This window comes from Rhea pennata, chromosome 14, assembly GCF_028389875.1.
Source record: "Rhea pennata isolate bPtePen1 chromosome 14, bPtePen1.pri, whole genome shotgun sequence".
Lineage (NCBI taxonomy): Eukaryota > Metazoa > Chordata > Aves > Rheiformes > Rheidae > Rhea > Rhea pennata.
The window spans coordinates 3,842,827-3,866,278 of record NC_084676.1 but is presented as its reverse complement, the minus strand read 5'-3'; the positions used below and the strand labels follow the sequence as shown (position 1 = coordinate 3,866,278).

General features: G+C 48.5%; 2 protein-coding genes across 2 annotated transcripts in view; both read left to right on the top strand.

The window, feature by feature from the left end:
- RANBP17 (RAN binding protein 17) overlaps window positions 1–15,891 on the top strand; it is a 164,036-nt gene extending 148,145 nt beyond the window's left edge. Inside the window, exons 27-29 of the mRNA XM_062587700.1 lie at window positions 7,972–8,070; window positions 12,138–12,265; window positions 15,313–15,891. Coding sequence (XP_062443684.1) covers window positions 7,972–8,070; window positions 12,138–12,265; window positions 15,313–15,409 — 324 coding nt within the window. The 3' untranslated portion in view covers window positions 15,410–15,891. The remainder of the gene's footprint in view (window positions 1–7,971; window positions 8,071–12,137; window positions 12,266–15,312) is intronic.
- Window positions 15,892–21,454: 5,563 nt separating this feature from the next.
- On the top strand, window positions 21,455–22,730 carry TLX3 (T cell leukemia homeobox 3). Its single transcript, XM_062587516.1, has 3 exons — window positions 21,455–21,878; window positions 22,172–22,415; window positions 22,520–22,730. Exons 1-3 carry the CDS (start codon window positions 21,455–21,457, stop codon window positions 22,728–22,730), a joined length of 879 nt encoding a protein of 292 aa, XP_062443500.1.
- The last annotated feature ends 722 nt before the right edge of the window (window positions 22,731–23,452 follow it).

Sequence of the window (23,452 nt, the reverse complement as noted above, 5' to 3'; positions counted from 1 at the left end):
GGTGACAGCTCATCTTTGAGGAGTTTAAGAAATATATGCACTGTAAGTCCTAGCACCAGCCGAGGGAAGGAATGGAAGGTTTAGATAGAGATACGTTTTCATTCCTGGAGATACTCTTGCTGAAGGCGATTCGTGTAGGTGAAACTGCTGTTCTCTCCTCCTAAGTAATCTGTGACCGGTCGTTTGTTCCGAGATGCTGCTAGTAGACACCGACTTCTTCTGTTGTCACCTCTCAGTGAAGAGTGCTGGTCCTGCACCAAGGGAGGGCTCCGTACCGCGCAGGCTGGGAAGGCCTGCTACGGCTCTTCCTCAAGTGACGCCACTACCCGTGAGACCTAGCTGTCCCTTCGTTGCTGCTAGAAGCAGGGAGGAACGTGTGTTGATTTTTTTCATAAGGATTTTTAAGAACTCGGCCGACTCCTGCGCCAAACCTGTGTGAAGTCTGCGGTGCAAACTGTGACGAGTTGCGTGTTCCAGAAGCCCTGGCTGATCAGTTGTGCCATTCTTAAAAAGGCTATCGTGCTGCGTGTCCTCAGCCACCGGCTTAGAAATGCCTGAATCTTAAATAAGCAGCTTGGGTCAATTTAAAATGACCACTGAAAATCTCTGAATACTACCAGCATAAAAAAAAATCTGATTATGAGTTAATTTCACAATCATAAGTTATTCCAGCCTGAGGTAGAATAATTTTCTATCAGGGAGCACAGATGGGTAGGCAAAAAGAAGCTGTGCAGATAACATGAGTTTGTAAACATCTGTCAGCTGCGCGAGCTACCCAAGCACAAAATCTAACACTTCAGGCAGCATGGAAGTATGTGGCACGTGGCAGAGGGCTTACGTGAAATTCAGCACAGACAGAAGCAAGTGAGCGCACCCTGGAAGGTCATAATTAATGAAAGTATCCCTGCTCCCTGCAGGGAGAGGGTATTTCATTCATCAGACGCTTTCCCTGTTGCTGGAGGTGACTGTTCCAGTCATCGATGTAGCCAACCCTTACGCTAGGCAAAACCGTCCGTCCCGTGAGACTCGCTGTTGGTGAGGCTGTAGTGGCCAGGTGGCATCTCCTCCAGCCCTGCTCCCTTGGTGATGCCTACTCACCCAAGAGCACCGTCTCCCTTGGGACGGATGGACCCTGCTCTGATGGGAGAGCTTGGGCCAAGTATCGTAGTCCTTGACGTAAACGATCCCGATGCAGGTATGATTTAGAAGGCACGTGCTGCATCACGTCAGAGTGTGCCCCCTCATCAGCAGAAAGAGGTTAAATTTGCTGTTCGGAAGCAGGCTGGTGTAGGGCAAGTTGTTTCATCGTGAATAACTCCTGTGCAGCACATAACTGCTTCCCTCATTGCGGCTCTGTTGCAGTTGCTTTCTGGTGTAGCGCAGACATCTGCTTTATGATCTTGTCGGCTGTTTGAAAGGCAGCTTGCTACTGACGGAAGGTAGGAAATGATGGAAGTAAGTCTTAGTTCTGCAAAGCCCACTTTGCCCTACTGGTTTACATTACTGTGCCATTAATGGATGACAATTTATTTTAACAGTGGAAAAAAAAAAAGGAAAAACTCTTTGCAGCAGATCTGGTTTAGTAATTTTATTGGACATATTGCAGGTGCTTGTCATTAGCATTAAGCTATCATCCAAAATGTAGCTTTTTGCGTAAATGGTGAAGTATGTGCTCATATTTCTTTTTTGGATACAAAGTCAGATTTGACATAATAAGCTAGTGCAGTCTTGCTTTATGATTATTTCTGCTGGCTTGTAGTTAGGACTTGCTTTGAGTGAGCTTCCCCATAACTTGTGGTCCTTCGACCAGTTCTGAACACACATCGAGCAAAATGCCAAGCCCCAGGCTCTTTGTAACTGTTTCTTTTTAACATCTATGACCATCTTTTCTATCTCTTCTGAACACTGGAAGAAAGATCCCCTGGCAAGAAATAACGTACGACTAATAGGAATACTCTGTGAATAAATCGCATTTTGGTCCACCAGCTGCGGACACATTCTCATTCATAGTATGCAGTGTGTCACCCAGATGCCCTGCCCTGATATCAGGATTGGATTTTTGGCCATTTATACCTTAATTTTTCATAAAAGGATACAAAAAGGCCAGGCCCAATTGTACTGTACCGAATAGAGATTCAAGATTGGAACTCTCACAATTTTATTTTAAGTTTTAATATTTCCCGCAGCTTCTTTGAGCTTCAGTTGTTGTATCATGGGATATTTAGATATTAGTGTTTATTTAAGTATATACTTTAGAGGTATGTGTAAATAGAGCAAAATTCTGTATTTTGTTAACAGAAATCTGCAGGAATCTAGCCTTCGCAAGTTGGAAGAAAATCTTGGTCTAAGGGCAGCTTAAAAGATTCAGAATCGAAAGGCTGCTGGAAAGAACGTGGTTGTGGTAACCTGGTTTTGTGGTTTGTCTGTGTTTCCTGTCCAAGGCCTTCTGCTCTTCTTTCCTCCCCTACTCCTCCCCTCTTCCTATAAATTTTATGAAAATTAGCAACAGGAGAGGAGGGAGTGGAGAGGCTGTCTGGAAAGGAAGCTGTAGCAGCTCAGCACACGCGTGGGTCCCCAGCAGCGCGGCACCGGCCTTGGCTGTTTCTGCTGCCCTTGCAACAACTGCCCTTGCTGGCCTAAGGTGATTTCATAATCACAAGACTTAGAATTCTTAAATCTTTCCATATTGCAAATTGCAACTAATGTGCTGTTTCTGCCAATTAAAAAATAATTTTAGCGCAGGAATAACGTGCTGGTTCTTACTTTCAGAATAGAGGACTTTAATCTTCGTATTTGCGCTGGAAATTCTACCTTTGAACAGAGACTGAAAATGGAAAATATCAATCTGAAAGTTAGACTTTCTGGTAAAATAAATATTTTAAAACAACAGATGAAAATTTAAGGTATTTAATAATCTTGGAGCATTTAGGTCATGCTAATATTACTAGTAAATGATAATCCATTTATTGACGTAAAAAAATTTGATGATGAAAGAACTGAGAATTACGAAGGACACGTAAATTAGTAATCATAGGTCCTAAATTAAGAGCTGGCCATCTAAAGACGGAGCTGTAAAAACCTACCAAGCTCCATATGCCAAACAACAAAACTCTGAATCTTTTTGAGTTCTGAACGGAAAACAGGAGTGTACTTACCATCCAAGCGTTTGGTTAGAAGCTCTTTATGTTTTTAGATCCTTCAAAATCTTTTCAAAAGCATTACATAATGTAGTCTCTGGCGTTATGTAATATCCTCTACGTTAAAAATATGATTAGTTGCTGCAGAATAAAATATTCATACCAACATATGGGAGAGGGGCATGAGTTATGGGACCTGCTGTGATGCAAGTGCTATTCTACTGGTAATACGAAGCAGCAAAAAGGTTTTTAATGGAAAGGCATCTACATTCCCAGCTTCCTTTAGAAAAAGTTTTCATAACGAGTGGTGTTTTGAACAACATTTTGTTCCTCCATCCAAGAACAAAAGAAGCTCTGAAGGGAAAGAGGCTACGAAGAATTAATTTATTGGAAGAGCAGTTCTTTACCCTTACCTCTTCTGTCAATAGTTTCTTTCATAAAGAGCAAATACGTCGGGAGAAACGCCATTGAGCCAAATAAAGTGATGCCCCATGTTTAGGCGAAGAGAACCAGAGGCAATGTTTCTGATTTGAACTACGTAGAAAATAGATTATCTACTCCCCCACCCCCTTCTTTTTTTAATGTCTCTTTCCTCACCTTGAGACTTTGTGTTTTGTGCTGGAGTGCCTGTAGGGAATTCCAGATCGTAGCTGGCCGCCATGGCGACTGGTGCGTCAGCAGTGCTGCAAGGCAGTTGCAACCAAATTTCATGCGGGGTCTGAGAAAATGTTTCATTTTCAACAAGTCAGTATTTTCCACCTAGGAAAAAAAAAGAAAATCTCTGTGTTTCATGAGTTCTACTTCTGTGCTTTGTTTTGCCATTGAGTTGGTTTGTGATCTCCAATTAGTTTATGAGACTTTTGGCTAAGAGGCACCAGATAGGTGCGCTTCAGCATGGGTGTCCCTCTCATGCCTGTGCAGTAAATACAGGCAAGTCCTCTTGAACGCCACCTCCTGCTGCTGCCTAGGGAGCCCTGGTGACTGCAGCAGCAGCATGGCCAAGATTTGGTGGTGGCAGCTGAGAAGGTTGAGGAGATAGTCAAGGTTGTTCTGCATGTCTGTGGCTTTTGCATGCAGCCTTCGATCCTGAGTCAACCATTCCCTCTGTAAAATGTGATAGTAACCCTGAAGCATCTCCATAGCACATTTTGAAGCTAACTAACATCTGGGAAATGCTTTGCAGTTCTCAAAAGACCTGACGTAAGAATGCAAATGCTGCTGCTGTTCTTTACTGCTGGACACTTGGCAGGCGTAGCTTAGTCCAGCTGATAAGCTGGTAGTGTTAGCAGCAGTGGGGCAATGGTCAGCTCTTTAAGTGTACTCATATCCTCATTTCTGTGTGTTGTTGGGGAAGATTTCATCTTCATAAAATTGTGGTTAACATTTCTGTACATGTTGCCATCTTAAACAGCAGTGTATCTAAATGTGTGTTGACAAATAAAATATAAAGAGGGAGACATGTTTTTTCAGTGCCTTCTTCAGAAGCTCGAAGACTTTCAATTCTTGCACGATCTAAACAACTCAGGGGAGCAACAAACATGTTCCTGTGTGTGGTGCTGTGTGAGATGTATCTAGAAACTCTTTTCTATGTGGATCAACTTGTTTCTCCTGATTACACCAGATAGTAGCAACAAAGCCAAGTCATTGGTCACATGAGGTCTGGAGGAGAAAGTTGAGGATACCACTTGTCAATGTAGGGAGAAGCTGTTCTATGCTCTATGAAAAGAGTAGAGAGAAGGGAGGGAGAGTTAATGAAATTAAATGAAAGCCTGATACCTTTCCCTGAGAAAGAGCTTAACTCAGGTGTGTCATCAGTAGATGTGCTGTTGGAGGCAAAGCTTCATTATAAAGTAGCATGAGCGAAGGCTAGACCTGCTCCTTGCCTTTCATGTGAATTTGTGCAGCCTGCGTCACTTAGATGTAAGGTCTTTACAGCTGGGGTGTCTCTTATTGCTTGTTTCTGAGCACAGTGTCTTTTGAAGTGTGTCAGCAGGACTATAAAACAAAGAAGGGTCTGGGATGCAAGCAGCTTGTTGTGGGCTTACGTGGAAGTAGCACAGGGAGCCAAACCCAAAGAGTGAAACAAAGCAGCAGCAGTGGTTGTAATGGGGGAACGTGGAAAATGGGAAAGGAGGCTTAAAGCCATTATCATAGATTTTGAAGTCCTTTGTCTTGGAATTAGGCTCAGTAATTGCCAGTCGACAATTATTGATGATAGCATACACCCTTGACTGCATCAGACAGAGGTCTTGAGAGGGTAAGTAGGTGTGCCCCGATTTTATGCTTGCATCTCATAATGCTGAGCCATCTACCTGCTCGTTTTTTCACCCTTGGAGGAGGAGGACATCTGCAAAGACCACCAGATTGGACTCCAAATTGTCTACCTCTGAAAGTAATAAAGTTATGGAACTTCATGAGCAGTGTTGATCACTGTTCCAGAGCTCACGGGCGGGTTTTACAACGTAGCTTTTATTAGTGCTATGGTACCACTAGTCCCAGCAGTTCTTCTGCTGGGAAGACAGAGACGACTTTGCATGAAAAGTGTCAGTGCTTGGCGGTGTTGTAACTAATTTAATTGAAAAGAAAGAATAGGCTGGTCCATGCAGAAAACAGACATGCACATGTGTAGGTACGTTATGTGTATTTGAAAGGCTCTGACTAAATCTTGAACGCTGGCTTGTTCCCTGCACTGATTCTGAGTGCTGCAAAGGCACTCTTTCGCTCCTACTTAGAGTCAGAAGTGAAACAGAAACATTTGATGCTGGGTTTTGTCAGAAGAAATACTTGCAACTGGGAGGGAAACTCTCGCTGCTTCCTATCCTGTCACTTTTACCTAGATTGCTTTTTATGTTGTCTTTGTTGCTGTGAATTGTAACAAGATACTGTATTCCTTGCTGTATTTCAGTACTGGCTGAACTACTTATGCACAGAGACAAGTAAGTGTCTCCCTGGTGAATGTTTTTTGGAGGGTTGAGGGGTTCATTTCCAGATTTAGGCCAAAAACTTTCCTAGAATATTTACTTTGCAGTTCATTTGCAATTTAGTAGCAATTCAGGACTAGAGACCTTAAAGGCATCCCATGAGTTGTCTGATAAAGCTGAAGAGCTGACACTCTTCCCTCTGCGTCAGATGTGTACTTGTTGCTTAGCATGCCATTTTTAGGTTAAGCACCACTTTGGAAATCTTTCTATACGTATAGCACTTTTTCTAAGAAATGTAAGTATACCAGTCTTGGTGCCCTAACTAAATTTCAGCTGAGGCAGTTTTATTTCGTTCCTTGAGAAATGCTTCTGTCCTAACAGCTGCCGAGATCAAAACCTGGAGATGAATGAAATTATAAGAAATTATAATTACCGTTCATGGTTGGAAAGTAAGTTTCTATGAGGGCTTGCCTAGCTTTTTGAATTGCTTGCATGAATACCGAAGCAATATAGGACTGTTTTTGTCCGATGAGTAATGGAAAAATAGTTTGCCAGCCATGTAAACTGGGTAATCAGGTGAAAGATTGGCCTTTCCCACACCAGAGCATGTGTTCCTAACTCAAAAACTCAAATAATTTGTGGATATCTCTATTTTCTGTGTTGCAAGTGATCTGTACTGCTAGGATTCATCTTTTTCATTTAGTGAAACATGCTGTTTGACTTAGGCTTGGTCAGTTATTACAGGCTATTTTGCAGTGTGGCAGCTCTCTGGAGACCTTGCTCGTAGCTACTCATTGGTCTAGAAGAAAGGATTTAATGACTTTCTACTTCCTCTATGTTTGGTTTTAGGGTGTAGATATTTTATAAATGTGAGTCAAACTATTTACTGGTGACATTTTACAAATTTTCACTCTGTTTAATCTCTGAGTAATGTTTTTAGGTTCTTATGTGTTGTGGCCTTTGGCATTGTAGACTAACGTGTCTCCAGGATATGTCAGAGCATTTTATCTGTAAATGGATTCTATAGTTATTTTGTTAGCTCTTTTTACAAAAGTTGTGCCAATCCCTAAAATAAGTCTGCCTTTCCTAGCTACTTGCTGGTGGAGGTGTAGCTGCACAGCAAGCCCAGAAAAGGCCCGAGAAGGAGAGTACTCCTTGTGGACTGGTCTGAAGGCTCTGGTTACATGCCAACCAACCCACAAAGGGAACTCCAGATCATTTATTTGGGCGCTAATAGTGCTTAAGTGTATGCTCTGATAGATCTCATTGCTTTCCAAAACTGATTGAGCGGCTTTATCCCCGCCGCAGAGCTCCTCAGATAAGTCGCAGAAGTAAAACATCGAAGATCGCCTGCAGGGTTTGTACCTGAGGTAGAAATGGTACGTGGATTTCTAGACACTTTGCTGAATCATGCTTGCCCCCATCAAAATAGGGAGTGCTCCATTCAAATGCCTTGCAGTTTCATGCAAGAAAAAGGGTAGGGTTGAGAAAACCAGAATCTTGAATAGCGCCTAGGGATTAGTCTGAAACTAATACAGATTACTGCTCACATACGTATTACTCCACGGGAAGCAGTGTGACAAGGGGGCAGATCCCTGGAGCGATATCAAAGTCTGTATCTGAAATGAACACAACTCTAAATCTCAATTTGTATTTGTTTCATCCTCTGTGATTATAACTTCTTTTCTGGAGCAGACCTTTGACATTCATTTTCTTCGGCTTTCTCCAGGCAGTAGTTCTGGTTGTGGAAATACTTATTTTGAAGGATGACTTGTGAGATGTCACAGTCCTGTATGAGAGTTCAGTGATTTCAGCATGGTTAGTCAAGACATCATTAATTTTTCCTTCTCTCCAAATCATACAGTATAACAGCGGTATCCATATTAATGTAACCCATTTGAATTTTCTTTCAGATGATGTCAATCCTAATGAACACCATCATTTTTGAAGACTGCAGGAACCAGTGGTCTGTGTCAAGACCACTACTAGGACTTATACTCCTCAATGAGAAAGTGAGTATTTCAGAAATTCTGCCAGATTCACTCTTCATATGCCCACGTAGCTCAGATACATTATGCTATATTGTACAAAGCTGCCGTTGTGCTTTCAAACCCTCTGTCTCTTTCCTTGAGACTTTGCTTCCTTATGTCCACACTAGGAGTAAAGAGTAATATTCAACTCATCTACTTTATTGGTTTACAGATTCATTCACAAAGGCTGAGTGATTTCATTTTGATGGAAAATCCTCTCAAACTTTTACCCCAACACTTATGTCCAGCCTTAGATCGTGCAAGTATAGTTAATTTTTTTTATAATAAAAATGTTGGATTTTTGCTTTTTATAATTAAGCAGAAATTGAAATTATGCAAGCTCATGTGGCTTTTAGATAGAAATCTGAAACAAGAACACTATGGAAATCAAATCAGAAAAATTGCTTCTTAGAGAAATAGTTAACCAATTTTTTTTTTCTGGAGCATTTCACAAGAACAACTGGCTGGGGGGGATTATCTAAGCCTCTACACTTAAGCACACGCAATGATTGCAATTTGGATTGTGTGCATCTGTGGCAGAGTCAGTAAAACAGGAAATATTCTGCAATTTGCCCTTTCAATAAAATCCGAACACTGAGTTTAGATATACCCATCATGTTTCCCTCGTGACTTAGTGTAGACAGTATTGTCTCAAATGGAAACCATCTGAATGAATGAATATGGGCTGATCTAAATGTGCACATTTTCTTGTGCGGCAAGGCACTGTTTCGGAAGATACTGACCTGTTGTATTCTCCATACTTCAGAGCTAGCTCTAACTTTATTCTGAATTGCTTTATCTCTGGGGCAGTCACAAGCCTCAGTGTATTACTGCTTTGGAGAATGAATTGTCTATACAATAAGAGGGTGCTGGAAAAAAATAAGACACTAAGATTAGCAGCAACCGCATACATTAAAATTCAAACTGAAATCCCAGCTATGGAAGGAAACTAATAGAAGAAGAAAATATATCAAGAAGAGAAGCGCTGTCTCATCATTCACCTGTGCTGAAGGATCCAATTTTAGCCATATCCAATAGCACTGTCATTCATCTTCTTGGTGTGTTATTGTGATTTAAATCCAAGCTCTATAAGAGAGAGCAGTTCTTTTAAAATGATTGAGAGGGAATAAGGGTAAATTCAGTGTTTAGGAAAACTTTATGACATCACAATATTATACTTTACAGATGGAAGCAATATTTCCTACTTTGGAAGGAAAACTAATCATTTTCTATCTGCTCTGAGTCACCGCATCATTATAAAAGTGGGAAATAAGTAGTTCTGCGCATTCCCAATCTTGTTCAAGACGACATTTTTGTTTATATAATGCTTCTGATTTATAGCATTTAAGTATTAGCCTGACTATATATTAATTATGTGGTTTTGATGTTAGCTGCTTCAGTATGAGAAGAAATTAAATATTTCACTTGAAGATAAAACCGTGGAGCTGTAAATCATAAGGAAAAGATTTGTGACTGGCAGAATATTCTTTTTACTGAAATTAGACTAGTTCTAATGACTCTGTGTTCTGTTAAGCAGACATGGATATGTACAAGCATCTTTACTTAGGAACAAGTCCTACATTTCTCGTAGAAGGATGGAGAACAGGAAACGGAATTTCATAGAATCAATACGAATAATTTACAGTATTTGCGTTGTCCTTTTTGCATCGAGCACATTTATTTCTTGTTCGGCAGAAAAAGTAGGAAGCCTGCTTACATGGCTGTTAAAGGTCTCTTTCCTTAGGTCGTTTCAGTGCACCGCTGGTTTTGTTATTGAAAATGGATTTCTTTATTTCAGGTCGAGCCTGTGTCTCCACAGTTCCTGTGATAGCAGGCACCCACTGTGTTTTACTTTTACTGCTTGTTCTGCCCTTCCTTTGTTTTAGTGGGATCTTCTTTGCTCTAGTTCATCTCAGAAGGAAGGGATTGGGCTTACTCAGGGACTCTGAAAAACTGGGACGTACACGTCCTTGTCCCTGTAGGGGTAGCTGTGCCAAAATGGGAATTGTGCTGTGACGCCCACCCTAAAACGATGCTGAATTTTTTGAGACAGTGTCACCTTGCTGTGCAATGGGTTGGTTAAAAGTGGCTCCTGACATTGTCCCCTTACTTCAGTGCAGCAGCGTAAGTTTAATTTGAATCCTAGTGGCAAGAGATTGGCAAAAAAACCCATGTGTGTTCTGATCTGGTAGCAACAGTGTCCCTTTTTAGCTGTTGTCCTTCAGCCAAGGAAGAACTCGGGTGTTTGCACCGACTGGTAAAAGCAGTGGTACTCTAGAGAAGCCTCAAAAGCCCTGGGGCTCAGGACAGCTCCCCAAGGCTGGGTTGCTGATACCAGTGGAGGTGCTCTGATCATTAATGTTAGGCCACTGCTAAAGATAATTTTCTTTGCTATTACTTGAGGGTGCTGTTCACACTTCCTGTTATGGAGTTGATTTTAAAGAAATTCTTGGAATGCTCCTGTTGCAAAAGCAACTGATGGACAACGGACAAAGTCTTGGAGTTGTGGCCTTCTCTAAAGTTAACCGGGCATTTTTCACCTTGAGACTAGGCTGCTGGCGTGGATTGGCTGCAGGCAGATATTCCATCTTTTCCTGCAGCTCTCAGGTGATTAAAATTTTGAGTTCCTAAGTAGTTTGGGAGCTAGCTGTGTGATGAGCTGCTGCCTTCCTTGCAGGACTGCGCTAGTTGTGGATAGCAAAGATGCATAATACAGGCCTTTTCTGGTTTGAAAGGAAGTGGATTGAGTGTAAGTAATTTTGCAAGCAAATGTTAAAGAAATTTGCACTTGCTATAATCCTGTTGATTTGTCAGAGCATAGGTTTAGAATTTTAAGGTTTTACTATAGATTCTTTTGTTATCCCCTATTTTTTCTTGTATACAGGAGAGCAGAGTTTTGATGGGAAACTTAGGTGTTTAATATGAGATGTGTTCAACGGGTTTTACACAGCAGTCTGCGATTTAACAGGTTTCTGTATTTTAACTTTCTGTGCAGTACCATGCAACTTGATGGATTTTTTAAATTAAATTAACTTCAAAAGTCTGCCACGTTTTGAATACTGAAAACTGATTTTCAGCCCACCATTAACAAGTTTTCCTCATTATGCACCTGAAATTTGGGCATGAATTTGGGCTCTTCTACGTGTGCAAGTATGCCTTTGACAGAATCGGTTGAGCAGTTACAAGTAAGGTCATTTTACCTGTGGTTCTTTGTAACCGTTCTGAAGCCCAAAGACCACATTCATGGTAATGTGGCGTCTACATATCTCTGACTTTTGGTTGCTGATGATGCAGTTTGGATTGGTGGAACTTTACAGTAACAGTGTTGGAGATAGAATCAAACCGCTGTTCCTCCTGTCTCTTGAATGCTTAGACAGGGAGAAGATACTGTAAAATGGGGTGTATAGTACCAGCAACGTTCCTTCCCTCTTAATTACAGTATCAGACTGCCCCAACCTTCTGCCAGCTACCTGAGCACGGATTCATCGGAATGGGTCATTCTCCTCCGAATAATTGTCTGTATCAATGTTCATAGCATGGATGTGCTTGTGCCCAAGGCCCTAAGAGTTAGATTGAGGCAGCCAATATAATAAAGATTAAACAGGATTATATGACTTGCTCGGCCACAGTAGCATGGTAGTTGATATCTGGAGAGGTCCCTCCAGTTCTGTGTTTCCAGAGTAAACTAAAGTTTGTCCTAAAGTAACAAACTCTGGTCTAGCTAGTCTATGGATTGCTTGTAACTGCAGTTCCTTGCAGCAAGCCTGCACGTTGAGTTTCCCAGCTCACCATCTCCTCTTTCTGAGAGTAGAGTTTGAATTTGAAACTGAAAAAGCAGAGAAGAGAAAAGGGCCCCTTCAAAGGTGGAGCAGCGCTTGGGTGCTGCTGAAATGATCCGCTAGGACAAGCGGTGCCATCAGTATCTCATAGAGAGCTACATGTGAAATACTTGCTCAGGAATGCTCCAGGCCCAGGTGAGTAACCCTGCTTTTAAATTCCCAGCTTTCATTTGTAAATATTCTCTACTTTTTTTTTTTATTTTATCCTAGTACTTCAGTGAACTAAGGGCAACCTTGATAACCAGCCAGCCGGACAATAAACGCGAAGTCGTTGACCAGTGCTTTAGGAATCTTATGGAAGGAGTTGAGCAAAACCTTTTGATAAAGAACAGAGACAGGTAAGTTCATAACACAAAAGTGAGCTGAAAGAATAAGAGACAAGAAGAACCTTTCATTAGAAAAAAATACAGCATAGAAAGTAATCTGGGTGATGTTAAGCTACCATTCCTTTTAGCTTCCTTTTAAAAGATAATATTCTATGAAAGAATTCATCCTTACACTTAACATTTAGACCCTGAACATTTAGTAATGGTATTGTCTTGATCAGAAATATATTTTATAGCTTAATCACAAAGTCTAGGTTTGCCAGACCACATCTGCTGTTTTTTTTTTTTTTTTTTTTTTTTGCTTGGGGAAACCTGCATCATTACAGCAGGTGAGCCCAAGAGCTCCCCTTCTTCAACCTTAAGTCTCTCTGACAAAGCACTTCCTTCAGCCTCCAGTGGTGCTGCTCTTCTGACAGCCTTTGCTTGCTGGCATCTGGCTTAGGCAACTGCTTGCGAGATGGCAGCATGGGAAAGGATCCAGTAGGGCCAATTACACATTGAAGATTAACATGACATTAACCTTTTTTTTTTTTTTTTAAACACAAATCATAAATTCACCCGATCTTGTCCTGATGAGAAAAACGGAATGGAAGTCGCCACAAAAGAAACGGAGAGGGTGGCTGCTGTTAATAGTCACGCTTACTTTTGGTTACTAGCTAGCTGTGTTTTCTACTCCATGTGCATTATTCATCCAGAACAAAATCTTAATAGTATAGAGACATTATCTCAGTGCAGACTGCAGAACTTCCTGGCAAGCTTGGAACAAACTGGAAAAGGTCTTGGAGAGAAATGATGGCTGAAGCCATTTGGTGGTTTTATTTCTCTGACTTCTTGGGAGGAATTACAGCTTGTAACTTCCTGAAAGTCAGAAATCTCGGATGGGTCATAATCCTCTGCTGTTGATGTGAAAATTAGGCTGACCTTGTTTAATGCTTAAGTAGCTTTGCATAATTTTGTTTCATTTTCCTGTAAAATTCCAATATCAAATGTGTAAATTCCCTATGGCCTCAGGGTAGGCGATAGCCAGAGGAAGGAGGATAGGGGTTGGGAACCAAAGTGGGAAGAGTACGGAGTTTGCATCCGTGAGCGTCACTCCGACGTTTTGTGGCTTCCTGTATGTTATGAATATAACATATATATTGCCACGAGGAAAGACAACGTCCGTTAAAACCGAGGGAAAACCAAGCTGGTAGTGGCAGGCTGTAGGGGACAGTCTGACCTTACAGCTGTGAACTCCGAGGGGATTCGTTTGACTGAGCGGTCCTTCAGGATTAAAAAAGAAAAAAGAACAGATGAAAAACCGAGTAAAACTCATTCTTTTAGCTAGCTGGTTTCTTAGTTCCCTATCTGTTCATATTTACTGATGGGAAGAAGTCCTTAAGAAAACACTCATTTCTGAGGAAGGCGTACTTTGGTAGGCGCTTTCTGTGAGCTGCCTCGTTCCCCAGAAAGGGGACCGTTAAATGCTCCAGTCTGAGCGCAGGGAAAGCGAGTGGGGAAGAGGCTGAACTGCCCCGTCGCCTCCAGGCTGGCAGCGGCGGGGGGCAATCCCGCTCTCCGCTGCCTGCGCTCTTCCCGCGCGGGGAGCCGACAGAGCCTCTCGGCCGGGCTGCCTGCAGCCACGGCATTCAGCAAACGCTGGTTCACGCACACACGGGTTTAAAGTGCGTTTCCCTCTCTGCGGGGTCCTCTAAAAGAGGCAGCGGGGAGGAGGCTCGCGGGGGCGGAAGCGCGGCCGGGGCGGCCCGGCTGCGGGTGGAGAGGCGATGCAGAGGGTGCGGCAGAAGGAGCAGCTCTCCCGTCTCAGCAGCCTCCGCCTGTCAGGCTTGGGAAGACTTGTAAGCCACCACTTCCCCAACGAGTGGCATGACTTAATACGATGGTTTTTCTGTTCTCAGTTCTTGATTTGTAACCATACTCGGATTTACTCTGTGGAGCAGGAGGCTTCTTTTAACTGCGTTTGTCTAAATTTGAGCCGAAATCAATTTCCATTAGTAAGGAAATCAACGCAAAAGTAGAAAATTATGAATAGAATAAAGAATGAACTCGTAATTGCATCCTGTATTGCCACACACAAGCCCCAGTTTACCACGTTGCTGCCACACATATCCATAAAATATACTACAGCGGGCCCAGTCAGGAAGGGTTGGTAGCCCTGGTCCTGCGAAGAGACTTTCACCGAGCTCGCTCCGTTTTGTAAGCGCTTGTGCGCACCGAGTGCTCTGCAGGCAGGAACCCTAGTGAGCCGCTCTGCGGGAACCGTCCTCAGCTTCGCGCCAGCGAGCCTGCAGGGTCTGACACAGCGCCTTGCGGCGGCGAACAAAAGAAACACTTGAAGAGCCTAAACGGAGAGGATCAAACAAAAGTTTCTGACTTTTTAAATTAGTTGGGGGATTTCTTTGTTAATATACATATTAGATGTGATAAATAGCAATTAAACGCTTCATTTCAAGCAGAGACAGACCAAGGAAGTAGATCAGATTTGGACTGTCATGAAGGCTAAGTCAGAGCTGTCACTGAGGTTCAGGTGTTGATACCACCGGATGGACTTCCCCTCCTATACCTGCCAGCAGAGAGCCGTTTGGGAATATTTTGGTGAATTCATTCTGTGCCAGATGGATAATGGTAGCACATTTCACTGGGAGGCAGGTTGTACTCTGCCAGCACTCCTGAGAAAGGAAGGTAGGTCTGAGCTGGCCTGGACTTGGAGACCAGCTGGACACGTCGCAGAGAGCCAGCAGCGGAGTTTGGGGAGCATGAGGACGCGTTCCGAGCCGTGCGAGACGGAAAGGTTGCCCGTGGCATTCCCTTCCCAACTGCCTTTTTAAATGTTTCACGTTGCTGGTAGGTTGAGTTTATAATGCTGCCTGCATATGTTTATTTGCTTACATTTTGTAGGGCTGATTCTTGAGGGCAGCTAGGGATTTTGTTTGCAAGTTTTCCTCTGTTTTTCTCTCCATTTATTTTACATTTAAGTTGCTCTTTTTACCAGTTGTTTAAATAAATATCTTCAGTAACAGGTTTTGTTCAACCAAACATTTGGGATTTCCTTTTCCCAGGTTCACTCAGAACATGTCCGTCTTTCGAAGAGACATGGCCGAAGCTCTGCGCAGCGAAGGGGCCTTGGATCCCGGCAATTTAGACATGATGAGTTGACGATGACTTTGGAAACCAGAGCACTGACTAAAACACCAACTTTGAAAGTTTTGGAAGCCCGCTATATTGTTAGATAGATTTTGACCCTCGTGAAAACTATTTTTTTAAGATAACTTCTGCCTTTTTATATCTCTGGCCTAAATGTCAGGATTTATAATAGTGAAAAAGATGTAAAATCAGCCTTAGCTTGAAGAACATTTTCAGCCTTTCTTATCAGAATTTATTATCTTGTTCTTTTATCTTTATGAAGTGGTGTAGAAACAGTACTTAACCAAAGAACAAAATAAATATGCATTGCTTCTAAACTTGTATTAGTTAATGATTCTCAATTCGGTCCATCTTAGTAGGTGATATTTCTGATCACTGAAGAAATCCCAGCTCACTTTCACTGAGGTCGTATTTGTTTGAAAATGAGATGAAAAACGGTACAAATTTTATATGACATCGCTTTGAAATAATAAAATTGCTATTTTTCTACAAAATGTTATATATTTCTTTTCAGCACAGGTGGATTACGGCAAAGCGGGCAACAAAGTAGAAGACTTAAAATAAGCATTTTAGCCTATAAATATGACACAGAAATCACGAATGTTGCAGGTAATAAAAGAAGGGATAATGTAACAGCCCTTAATAAAATACTGGCAGTACTTTAGTTTCACAAGTACACGTTTTCCGGGCCCTTGGAAACTGGAAAAACATGGAAAAAATACAGTTGTTAAATGCTGAAACGCTGCTGAAGAAGAATTAAATCCACTTGCCACCCCCCCAAAAAAAGGGGGGGGGAGCAGGTGCAGAGAAAGGTGTGTGGCACGGTGGCGACGGAAGCCTGCATCTGAACCAGGCAGCTTGGCAGATTCCTCTTCACCCGTCGGGGATCGTACAGAGCTCGGTGCGCGCCCGGCGAAATCCGGGGGCTCCGGCTTGTGCTCGCCCCGGCTGGGCCGTGGACCAGCTCGCTTCGCCCCGCGGTGGGTACGAGTTGCTGCGCGGGCTGCCGAGCCGCCCAGATGAGCTGAAGCAACAGCTAACAGAAATTACAACTATTTAAGCAATAAGCCAATTGATTTATAATGTCCAAAAGCTATTATGGGCAATGGTAAACTGCTGCTATTGAATCGTGGATTTTTTTCTTTTTAATGTAAATAGTCTATTCAATGCATTTTTCATGCTTTTCTTACATTTGCGTATTGGTAATATTTCAGCACTTTTTAGATAAAAACCTAAACTTTTTATTGGGGCCAACGAGGAGCAAAAGTTCACATCGACATTTCCCACAGATGTTTTTTTTCTGCCCCTTTTTTTTTTTTTCTGTGCAGCTGTTACTTTCCGCATCTTTCCGCAGGCGTGTGCGTTAGCGCGTGAGCTGGGGGACGGGCTCCGCTCGGCGCGGGGCACCGCGCAGCGCCGGCCCCTTTCCGGGCGGCTTTGCTGTTTAAACCCTTCCATCACCTTGCAGCACTTCGCCTCGGTTAGCGGCCGAGGCCGGGAGCTGACGGGGAGTAGGTGGTCGCAGCACGGTGCTCGCTCGGCGGCTCGGATCTGGAGAGCAGAGCGGAGAGGGGGGTCGGGGACTCCAGTTTCCGCGTTAGGTGTCTGAATTCGGCGCTTGGGAAGGGCGCTGCCGGAGGTGGGCGCAGCCCGGGTCGGTTTGCGGAGCCCCTGCAATGCCTTGCTGGCTGACAGCGCAAACAGCCCGGGAGCGGAAAATACATCGCGTTTCCCCCCCAAACGCATTAGTGAAAAGAGCCGGCAACCGACTCTCCGGGAAGCGTTTCGCCTTTCTGGGAGGAGGGGGAATAAGCCGTCCCCTAAAGCAGCCCTTGGCAAGCGTTTCGGTCCCGCTCGCCCAAGGGAGCGCGGCGGGGAAACGCGAAGCTGGGGCGCGCGGCCGCGCTCGCGCGGGGCGGCTCCGCGAACGCCGGCCGCGAGAACACGCACGCTTTATAAAACAATTCCTGAGACTTGTTAATGTTTTATCGTAGGGGGAGTTTATGATGACAGCAAACCTTTCAAACTGCGGAGGGGTAACGCGCTTCCTTGCTGTATTAAAAAATAATGTTAGTGCAGATTTTATGTACCTTAGTTTAGGTTGCTGTTAAGAGCGCTTCTCCGACAACCTTCTGCTTGAGGTTTACAGAAAGCGTAATAAAATATGGAAGTTACATTTCTGCAAACAAAAGCCATAACATAAGTTATTTATAAGTGTGAGATCCAAACGGTATCACGATAAATAAAAACCTTAATGGGTACCTGTGGCATCCATCCTAATGCAATTTGCCCAACAAAAGGCATATTTAGTCGAAAAACCCGGCAGGCTCCAAGTATATGAAAGAGGAAAACGGAGGAGCAAGCGGCTCGGAAAGCCCCCGGCGCGGCGCCGTCCCTCTGCGCCCCCTTCGCAGGACGGCACCGTGAGCGCCCCCCGCGTCGAAGGGGCGGCCGGAGCCCCGCCGTGCCTCTAATGCACGCGTGGAAATTCGTGGTGTCTCCGCAGCGGGCGGCCGAGCGCTCCCCTGCTCCACGGCGTGGCAGAAAACAGCTGCAGGTGCAGCAGCGGCAGGTCCAGGGCCTGGTGCCCCACAGCGCCCCATGGCGCCCCACGGTACCCCAGCCCCCTGCACCCTTGCACTGGCCAGCTGCCAGGAAGGGCCCTGCCCTGTGCGGGGCCAAGGAGCTCTGCAGCGCGTGGCTGCTCGGCGCCAGGCAGCCCTTGTGCCATGCTGGGCCAGGCCTGCTGTGCCGTGCCATGCCAGATTGTGCCGTGCCGGGCCATGCAAGGTGATGCAATGGTGCCACAGCAGGCTCTGCCATGCTGTGCCATGCCATGCAATGCAAAGCCAGGCTCTGCCATGCCATGCCATGCTGCGCTGTGCAATGCAATGCAAAACCAGGCTGTGCCATGTCATGCCACGCTGTGCTATGGCGTGCAATGCAAAGCCAGGCTGTGCCATGCCATGCCAGACTGTGCTATGGCGTGCAATGCAAAGGCAGGCTTTGCTGTGCCATGCCAGGCTGTGCCGCGCCATGCAATGCAAAGCCAGGCCATGTTGTGCCATCCTGTGCTATGCAATGCCTCGCTACGCTGTGCCCTGCCGTGCTACTCTACGCCATGCCGTGCAAGGCCATCTCATGCCAGGCTGTGCCGTGCCATACTGTGCTATGCCTGGCACCTGCCCCACAGCGGGCCGGGGGAGGGCTGGGGCCCGCCTGGAGCCCTGCAGGGTGCAGGATTGTTTCCACCCCGCTGGGTCCCGTGAACGGGGGCTGCCCCAGCGCAAAGCCCCCGGCCCCAGCCCGGAGGCGCCCGAGCCGAGGGCCGGGGGGGGAGTGGGGGGGAGAGACCGCAGCCCCCGGCCGGGGCGGCCGCGCTCTGGGCGTGCAGCGGCGCTGCCCTGCGCGCGGCGCAGGGCGCCCGGCGGGCGAGGGGGCTCCGCGCCCGCCGCTCGGGCAGCCGCGGCCGGGGCGAGCGCTGCCCCCCGAGGGGGAGGCGGCGGCCGGAGCGCCCGGGGAAGCCGCGCCGGTCCCGCAGCGCGCGGAGCAAGCGGCACCTGCGCTGCGCGGGGCTGCGCGGGGCTGCGCAGGGGGAGCGGCGAAACGAAACGACTGCGGGAGAACAGCATTTAAGGATACCATACGTCCTGGGTTATTAATTATAAAACATAATTAAAGTAAAACTGCACAACGTCAACATATTAAATTTAAAAGCTAATATTAAAATAGAGTTAATATTTAATAAGGTAGCCAAGCATTACAAAACTGTGTGCTGATACTCTATATTTAACTGTGTAAAAACCAGGAGAGTTTTCCCAAAGAAAAATGTATTGTTTAGCTGATTATCAAAGACTCTGTGATATATTATCCATTTCACAAAAATAATATAGATATCTTTTTAAATATAGTAATAAAAACATACTAGCGCCTTTTAAATATACTATTACTTACCACCCCTTTTCATATTGTACTATCACAGACACTTTGGAATTGGTTTAAAAGCACATCATTCATTATTCAAAGCTCATCTTTGCATATTATTCCAGCTCAAGTCTGCCAGGCTCCCTGTGAAATCGTTCACAAAATTGATAACAGCAGACACACATGCAATAAAAAGATAGCCTTGGGCATCCAGAGTCCCCATTATGCAGATCAAGCTGCAATTTTCTCTAACAAAGCCTGCCCTGATTCAGGACTGGGTGTCACTTTATTTATTTATTTATTCGCTTCCCCTCCCCTTCTCCTTCTTTATTTTACTTTATTTTATTTTATTTTATATTTATTTTACTTTATTGTATTTTATTTTGTTTTATAATTTTCCCCCTTTTTGCTGCCAGCCCCCGCAGCGCGCCCCGGCCCGGCCCGGCCCTTCGGGGCAGCCCGGGGCGGGTTGCGGAGCCCCCGGCGAGGCCGCCGGCTGCGCCGCGCTGCCCGGCCCGGCCCGGCCCGGCCCGGCCCGGCCCGGCGGTGCCGCTCCGTCCCGCTCGGCGCGGGGCTCCCAACGGCGCGGCCGCCGCCCCAGCGGGCTGCGCAGCCAGAGCCGCGGGGGCAGCGCGGAGACCTCCCCCCCCCCCCGCCCCGGGAAGCGCCCATTTCACAGTCCTCGTTACATCGTCGTAAGAGCATCGCGGCGGCCGGGCCGGGCTCGGGGGAGGCGGCGGGGGGGCGCCTTGCTCCGCTTAATCCGATTAAGCCGTGAAAGAAATTCCCTGCGGCTCCGCCGGCGTCCGCCCGCGTAACGAAAAGCCCCTTCGGAGTCCAAGAACCGCTGAGCAACGCGGCCGCGCCGGCGCCGCGCGGGAGCCCCGCGTCCTCCCGGCCCGGCCCGGCGCGGCCCGGCCCGGCCCGGCCCGGCGCGGTGCGGCGCCCCGCGCGACGTCCAACGCTGCGCCGCAAACTTCAGCGGCGGCTCCGCGGCGCCCGTCGGGGCGGCCGCGCGCTGCGCCCGGGCGCCTCGCGCCGCGCCGGCTGCGGGAAGCCGAGCGCCCTCTCCTCCCTCCTGCCTCCCTCCTTCCCTCCTTCCCTGTGCTTTTTTTTTTCCCTAATTCCTTGCCGGCGGATTTCTTCCGCCATAAGCCCCGCAGCTCCACAGGTCCGTTTGCCTCCGCTGCTGCCGTTTAAATTATTCAGCGCGTTGCGGTAATTGAATCCTAAGCTTTAAAAACTAATAAACTCCCTCCTTGTCACTGCTCCCTGAAATCACGGCATCAGCCCTACCAGGTGCTGATCAAATACTATTACATTCTATTAAAAGGAAAATTCTATTCCCTGTTTTCATTTCCCTCTATAAAAGGGAAACTAAGTAAATGCATTTGAACGTTATTTAATTTTTAACGCCTTTAGTCCAATTTGGACGTTAGGGAGCGTCTGCAAACTCACTTAGCGGGCGAGCCTGGCAGTAAGTTTGTTGACGCCAATTAATCCAAAACGGAATCTCTTTGTGCGGCGCACCGGGGCGCCGCCGCCGCCGCCCGCCCGCGCCGCCGGGGCCCGGCCGGGGCGGCGGCGCGCGGGGCGCCTCGCCGCGGCGGCCGTCGGGGCCCCGGGCCGCAGCCGCCCGCCGCCGCGAGGCGCGGGGCAGAGAGGGGCGCGGGGGCGGCGCGGGGGCAGCGCGGAGCGCGGAGCGCAGAGCGGCGCCGCCGCCGCCCCGCGGGGCCGCCCCGTCCGCGCCCCCCCCCCGCCCGCGCGCCGGCCCCATTGTTCGTGCGCCCCAGTGATGTCACCGCGGCCCGGTCCCCGGGCCCCCGTTGCCGCGATCGAGGCCGGTGCCGGGCGGCGGGAGCCAATGGGAGCGCAGAGGCTGGGCGGCGGCGGCCAATGGCGGCGGCGGGGGCGCACGCGGCGCGGGGCGCGCGGCCGGGCCCCGAGGAGATGACGGCGGCGGCTGCCGGGGCGGCGCGCGCTCGGCGAAGTTTGCGCGCGGCGTGCGCGGGGCCGCCCTGGGCCCGCGGAGCGCGGCGCGGCGCAGCGCGGCGCAGCGCGGCGCGGCGCGGCGCGGCCGGCGCTTTATAGCGCGCCCCGAGGTGAGCCCGCCGCCAGCCCTCCCCGCCGAGCATGGACCAGCCGACGGGCGCGCCGGGCCAGCAGCACCAGCACCAGCACGAGCCCATCAGCTTCGGCATCGACCAGATCCTGAACAGCCCCGAGCAGGAGAGCGCGCCCCAGCCGCCCCCGCGGGGCCCCGACGGCGCGGCCTTCCTGGGCGGCCCCGCCGGCCGCCCCGGCGCCCCGTACCCGGCGCTCGCCGCCCCCTTCCCGGCCATCGCGGCGCCCTTCGAGGACTCTGGATCTTACAGTGTGAACCTGAGCCTGGCGCCGGGCGGCGTGATCCGGGTGCCGGCGCACAGGCCCATCCCCGGCGCCGTGCCGCCGCCGATCTCCGGCGCCATCCCCGCCATGCCGGCGGTGCCCAGCCTCGGCAGCCTCAACTTCCCCTGGATGGAGAGCAGCCGCCGCTTCGTCAAGGACAGGTTCACAGGTAGGGCCGCGGGCGCCGGGCCGCGGCGGAGCCGCCAGGGCCCCGAGCGACGGCCGCCCGGCGGGGGGGACACGAAACCCGAACGAAACGCGGGGCGGGGGGCGCTCCCTCGACTGCTGCCCCGGCGCCGCCGGCCTTCCGAGGGGCGACGCTCCTCCCGGCACGGGAAGCGAGGCGGGCGGCGGCTCCGCGCGGGCCCCTCGCCGGGCGCCCGGGCCGCGCCGCGGGGGCGGGCGGGGGCCGCGCGGGGCTCGCGGCGCCGGGCTCACGGCTCTGCCTTCGCCTCCCGGCAGCGGCGGCGGCGCTGACGCCCTTCGCGGTGACGCGGCGCATCGGGCACCCCTACCAGAACCGCACGCCGCCCAAGCGCAAGAAGCCGCGCACGTCCTTCTCGCGGGTGCAGATCTGCGAGCTGGAGAAGCGCTTCCACCGGCAGAAGTACCTGGCCTCGGCCGAGCGCGCCGCCCTCGCCAAGTCGCTCAAGATGACGGACGCGCAGGTGAAGACCTGGTTCCAGAACCGGCGCACCAAGTGGCGGTGAGTGCGCGCCCGCGCTTCCCCCGCCGCGCGCCCGCCTGGGGGGAGCTTCCGCGCGTGGGGCGGCGGCGCGGCGCGGCGCTGAGCGGTGTGTGTGTGCCCAGGCGGCAGACGGCGGAGGAGCGGGAGGCCGAGCGGCAGCAGGCGAGCCGGCTGATGCTGCAGCTGCAGCACGACGCCTTCCAGAAGTCGCTCAACGAGTCCATCCAGCCGGACCCGCTGTGCCTGCACAACTCCTCGCTCTTCGCGCTGCAGAACCTGCAGCCCTGGGAGGAGGAGAGCGCCAAGATCCCGCCCGTCACCTCCCTCGTCTAGGCCCGCCGCGCTGCGCCGGGGCCGCGGCCGCGGCCGGCGCCGGGGCCGCCGCGCTGCGCCGCGCGGAGCAGCGCTGCCGCCGCTGCGCGGCCCCGCCGCGCCGGCCGCTCCGTTTGTACATTCGTGTCGGTGTTCCACTAGGAAGGGAAATAATGTCACTTTTTGTAAGAAGTGTTAATAATTTAATTTATTTATGCATCGAGATTTTGGGCACTATTAATATGGAACTATATAAAACCTCGATTATTTATATCGAAATCCGAACATAGGTATTTTGGGTTGGCTTTGGAACAAAAGGCTATTTTTTTTTCCCTGTTCTGAGGATAGTCTGAAGAAGAAATACCTACCTATCGCTTAGCGGAGGGGACTAAGTGGAGCCGGTGACTCATTAGCTTAGGAAACCCTATTAAGCCGAAAAGCAGTAGCTTCCATCTGTCCCAGGTGAAGTTAATGTCATCTGTAATTTATTCGCCGTAGTAATAAGGGCTCCTTTCAGGCAACACACACTTTTATTTTGTCCTAACCTTTCCAGCCGATGCGCTTAGCACACGGAAAACAGCACCTACGCCCTCACCCTTCGCCATCGACTCTAGAGAAAGCGCCTTATGTTTCATAATAAAGAAGATTTGGGGTTGACACAGACCATGTATAATACTTTGTACTTGCCGAGACGTGTAAATAAACGTTTTCTTTAAAAACGCCTCTTCGCTTGCGTGCGTGTC